At 35.2% G+C, this 4,650-nt stretch overlaps 1 protein-coding gene across 2 annotated transcripts; it reads left to right on the forward strand.

Moving 5' to 3' along the window:
* The first annotated feature begins 1,491 nt into the window (after positions 1–1,491).
* Positions 1,492–3,072, forward strand: LOC113306852. Of its 2 annotated transcripts, none has more exons than XM_026555766.1 (2): positions 1,492–2,033; positions 2,176–3,072. In XM_026555766.1, exons 1-2 carry the CDS (start codon positions 2,002–2,004, stop codon positions 2,879–2,881), a joined length of 738 nt encoding a protein of 245 aa, XP_026411551.1. In that variant the 5' UTR covers positions 1,492–2,001; the 3' UTR covers positions 2,882–3,072. The 2 variants fall into 2 exon arrangements, with proteins under 2 accessions (XP_026411551.1, XP_026411550.1); XM_026555765.1 differs by having other exon boundaries at positions 2,186–3,072.
* The last annotated feature ends 1,578 nt before the right edge of the window (positions 3,073–4,650 follow it).

The following is a 4,650-nucleotide window of genomic DNA, read 5'->3' on the forward strand; positions in this document are numbered from 1 at the left end:
AGACGTTATAACCGTTTTTCTAAAATTGAATTTTACGTTTTTTCCATCTAAATAACATTTTAACGTAATTTTTTTTCGTTTTCACGTCAGTTATAACCGTTTTTTAATAAAAAAGAATCTATAAAAATATTTTCTTACAATTCTTTATATTTTAAATTAAAGATTAAAAAATTAAAACTGATATTTTAAAAATAAAAGAATAAAATAATAATATAAAGAAAACGTTATAACAACGTTATTTGACCCGTTATAACTGTTTTCACGCACGTTGTAACCGTTAGATAGGAATTTCAAACCATAATTCTTTTTCATTTTCTATTTAACCGTTATAACGACGCGATTTTCGCCTGAAACATGCTCACACCCCGTCAAAACGTATTATAACGGTCACACTCAGTAGCCGTGACCTGAGCCGTGACCTGTTTTTCAAACCTTGATCTCTCCAACTCCAAGAATACACTGTGTTGGATCACAAGCAAGGAGTTTGAGCTTAAAAGGACTAAATCTTATCTGGTACATCTCTCTCGGAAAATTATAATTTTTCGAAATCTTTTTGGAGTGTTTTTGGGTTGAGGATTTTTAAAATTAAAATCCAGTATTATCTTTTAGATACGAATAAAGTTTGTTTTGTAACCCATTGTTTAGATTAAGGTTTAATCTTCTTCTCATTAATATCTAACGTATCCGAATCTTAAGAAAACAACATTGATTGTAATTGTACAATATCGCTAGAAATTGCCTATTTACTCTCTCAGGAATAAATAAGATAAATGTTGGTTATGTCTATGTTTGGTTGTGGTGCTCTTGTTTGAGGTAATTAGGATTTATATTTTCTTAATTTTGAATTTGGGTTTTGTTTGATTTTTGAGTAGTACAAGTTTCAACTTTACTCATGACTATTAGAGACTAGAAAGTTGTAGTCTTTTTTATTTTTGTTTTACTGATCGGGTTTTTCACTTGAGTCGGATGCGCTTAATGTTCTTTATCATGTCATGTGATTAAATATACATTTTTTATGGTAGTTTAAACATACCAATTAGAATATGATATGCCTCCTCAACTCATAATTATGGAGAGCGTGAATAAAATTCTGATTGTCCATCTCTTCAACTAGAGCATGGGGAGCGTGTTAGATTGTCATAGGAGACTTTCAATGTGTTATTGGTTCCAAATTCTGTTATGCATGCTTGGATTTTTCTTATCCGAGCATTTGTTAATAGTAAATTATGTACTTACACCCTCTAGAATCTCAGTAAATTACTTTCCCTTTTTCAGTCTGTGCGTGAAACACAAAGAGTAGTTATTATCATGTTTAAGATTTAGTTGTGGTGGTACTTAGAATTTCTCGTACTCTAGAAGTTTCTTTGACATATGTTTAATAAATTTTTCTTTGACATTTAAGCTTGTATATTAGACAATTTGTATGGCTCAGACCTGTATAAATATCAACTATCAAGACTCAGATGGCAGTCATGTTGGTGTGTTTCTCTTCATGATTGTATTCAGATAACAAAATTTGAATTGCTCATAGTGTCATGTCTTTTATCTTAATCTTCAGCAAACAGCGCAAAAAGAATCTCAAGAAGATACAAACTGAACTGAGAAAGGAACAACAACCACCAAAAGTACAACTACCAACACAACAGAACATATTGAGTAATAATAACAACTCAATATTTTTTTTCAAATTTCTTTTGATGCAATTATAAATAAACAATCGAGGAGCACGTATATGACAACATTTGCAGCCCCAAACTTTACCCATCTTTGCAGTATATTTCTGGATGATGTAATGACGATAAAGATGTTTGAAGGATGAGGCTCTGAACCGTGCAAGTCCCTCTGCCCTCTCTATGGCGTTAGAAATAGATGAATTTGTTCCCTCTATGGCGGTTGGAGAATCTAGTAAACCACTACAAACAGAATTTGATACCCTATCTACAACGAGTTTTGTAGAATATTCCTACTCAGAAGAAGAATATCCAAGAGCAGGTGAGACAGATGATGAAGAATATCCAACAGAACAGAACACAGTGAGTAATAATAATAACTCAAAAAAAAAAATTCCAAATTTCTTTTGATGCAATTACAAATAAAGACGTATAAGAAAACTTTGCAGCCCCAAACTTTATCTATCTTTCCAGTATATTTTCAGATGATGTAATGACAGTAAAGATGTTTGCAGGATGAGGCTCTGAACTGTACAAGTCCCTCTGCCCTCAGCAGTATGGTGTCTAATTGGTTTGATGGTTGGCCCGTGTCAGACGAAAACCTTGTAAAATTGATGAAATCATGTGAAGACTCAGTTGCCGGAAGACGTGAACCTTTTACTTGGATTCATGTGTATGCTTACTTCAATAAGAAAAAACGTTACGGAGGATATGGAGTTATTGTACACAATGATCTAGGGGTGCCAATCACTGCTTCAGCTCGGTTCTCAAAAGATGGATGTTCTTTTTATCATCAAGTATTCGAGGGAATAAATGCTGGTGTGAAACTTGCTGGAAAACTTGGTTGTTCTCATCTCCGTGTCCGGTGTAATTCGGCTAAACTTCCATTTCATTTCAATTATTTAGATGTGTGTTGTAATAGAAAATGCAAAGACACGGCTAATGCTAACAATATTTGCGATAGATGTGACGAGTATATTATGAGCGAGCTGGGTTGTTGCCCTGAGATGAAGCTTCTTGTGTTGAAACTTAGGCAGAAGGATCCAATAGATTTTCTATTTAATTCGGCGGGTGTAGCTGTACATTATCCGGCAAAATTGGAAAAAAAAAAAAGAAGGGACTTGCTCAGAAGAAGGAAGGAAGGTATGCCACCGATGAAGATGGGTCAGGTGAGACTGGACATGAGATTCAACCAGCTAGACTTCCTCTAAGGCTAAAACATATTACTTGGGGGAGAATGTTTTGCTATGTCAAGCAGGATGATTGTATGAAGAGGACTCTATTGGGTAGTTCAGGTATTCTTATTTTGATTAGTAGTTGTATTCTATTACTTTATTATGTGGGTATTGTTCATGTTAACGGATAAGGAGACCTGGTGCTGAATCTTATCAAGTCTTTCTTTTGGCGTTGTTCTCCCTACTGTGAGTGATGACCTCGCAGCCGAGTTGTGCCTCCCTGGTTCGTACTTGATGAAATTTACAGAATATTATATTTTTGAGACTTTTTAGTCTCTAATAAGTTCATTTCTGGGATAGTCGTTTTTTTTTAAATCGGGGATACTCGATCTTGGGTGACTTTATTAGTGTAATTTAAGAAGATTGCAAAACGTCCCACCAAAATGTCACCACCAACATTTATACTGAATTTAGACAACGCGAAACTGTTTTGCTGCTGGTGGTGGAAATAGATGATGTCTCATTGGAAACTGTTGCTTCCTGGACCCCTGCTAACGAAATTGTGCACTGGTTGATAGAATCTCTCGTGGTCGTAAACGTGGCTTATAAGTCCTTCCGGAGCTGCCGGAGACATGGTCTATTTGCATTTTCGTGTTAAAAGAGATATCTCTAGAATCATCTCGAAAGGTAGACCTTCATAGTTAATAAGATGCGAATGAGAGTGAATTGCGGTTAAATTTTATCCTGCTTGGTAGAGTTGTTCTTTCACTGAAATTTTTACTTGGTAGTTGGCTGTTAAAAACTATAGTATTATATGTCGAGGGAGGATCCATGGACACTCTTAGATGGACATTATCATACATTATGAATTTGAATCTAATATTTAGATGACACGTTCGTCTTATAAGTTTTTATATTCCTACCAAAAATGAACACAATTCGAGTTACCAAACATCACCCATCTACCGATCTTAATTTCAACCGTGAACTTTTAGCGGCTGACATTCAAAGGGATAGATGGTGGTGTTATACGTCTGGAATTGTGCTCATTTTTGGTATGGATGTAGAGTCTTACGAGAGGAACATATCATCTAAAAATTAGATTCAAATTCATTGTCGTTTTGGTTTTGCGGAAAAATGGCGCAAATCATATATGATAGTGTCCATCTAAGAGTGTCCACGGATCCCCCTCCTATATATCTGCACCGCATCTCCTACTGATAACATCAGCAAGAAAAATCTACCCTGCTATATACCCCCACTCATATCCCCACTATTTGCCTCCATGATGTGGCATCCCCATCATGCTTCTGGATCAAACAAGAGGTCCATTAGTGTTGAATTGGGCCACTAAGGTGACGACACGTCACGGGGAAGGATTTGAGGGAAGAATTTTGAGATATAAAGCATTCTCGAGGAAAAATAGCTTGCAACATATCTAATAAGTCACAGAGGAATTATGTACGTGCAGTAAGAAAAACAATATATTGAAGTTAAACAGAATTGTGCTAACAATATATGCACTCAAAGCTCTAACTTATTTTCATTTTCTGATTAAGTTCAAAATAATAGTTTCAGAGATGTTTGAGAGATGTAATTAACCTTTTCTTTTAGAATCTCCATCGATCTCGATTAGTGATTTGCTCTATCTAGGTTATTGGAACCTAGGATTCTTGAGCTCCTTAGATATAACATCGGCTCACAATAGTCTTGCTTGGGTAGATTTTGGTATCAAATATGAGAAACATAGGAATGCTAAAGTTAGAGTAGTATTAGGATCAATTTTTCTTAAACCAAAACATAAG

This window comes from Papaver somniferum, chromosome 8 (assembly GCF_003573695.1).
Source record: "Papaver somniferum cultivar HN1 chromosome 8, ASM357369v1, whole genome shotgun sequence".
NCBI lineage: Eukaryota > Viridiplantae > Streptophyta > Magnoliopsida > Ranunculales > Papaveraceae > Papaver > Papaver somniferum.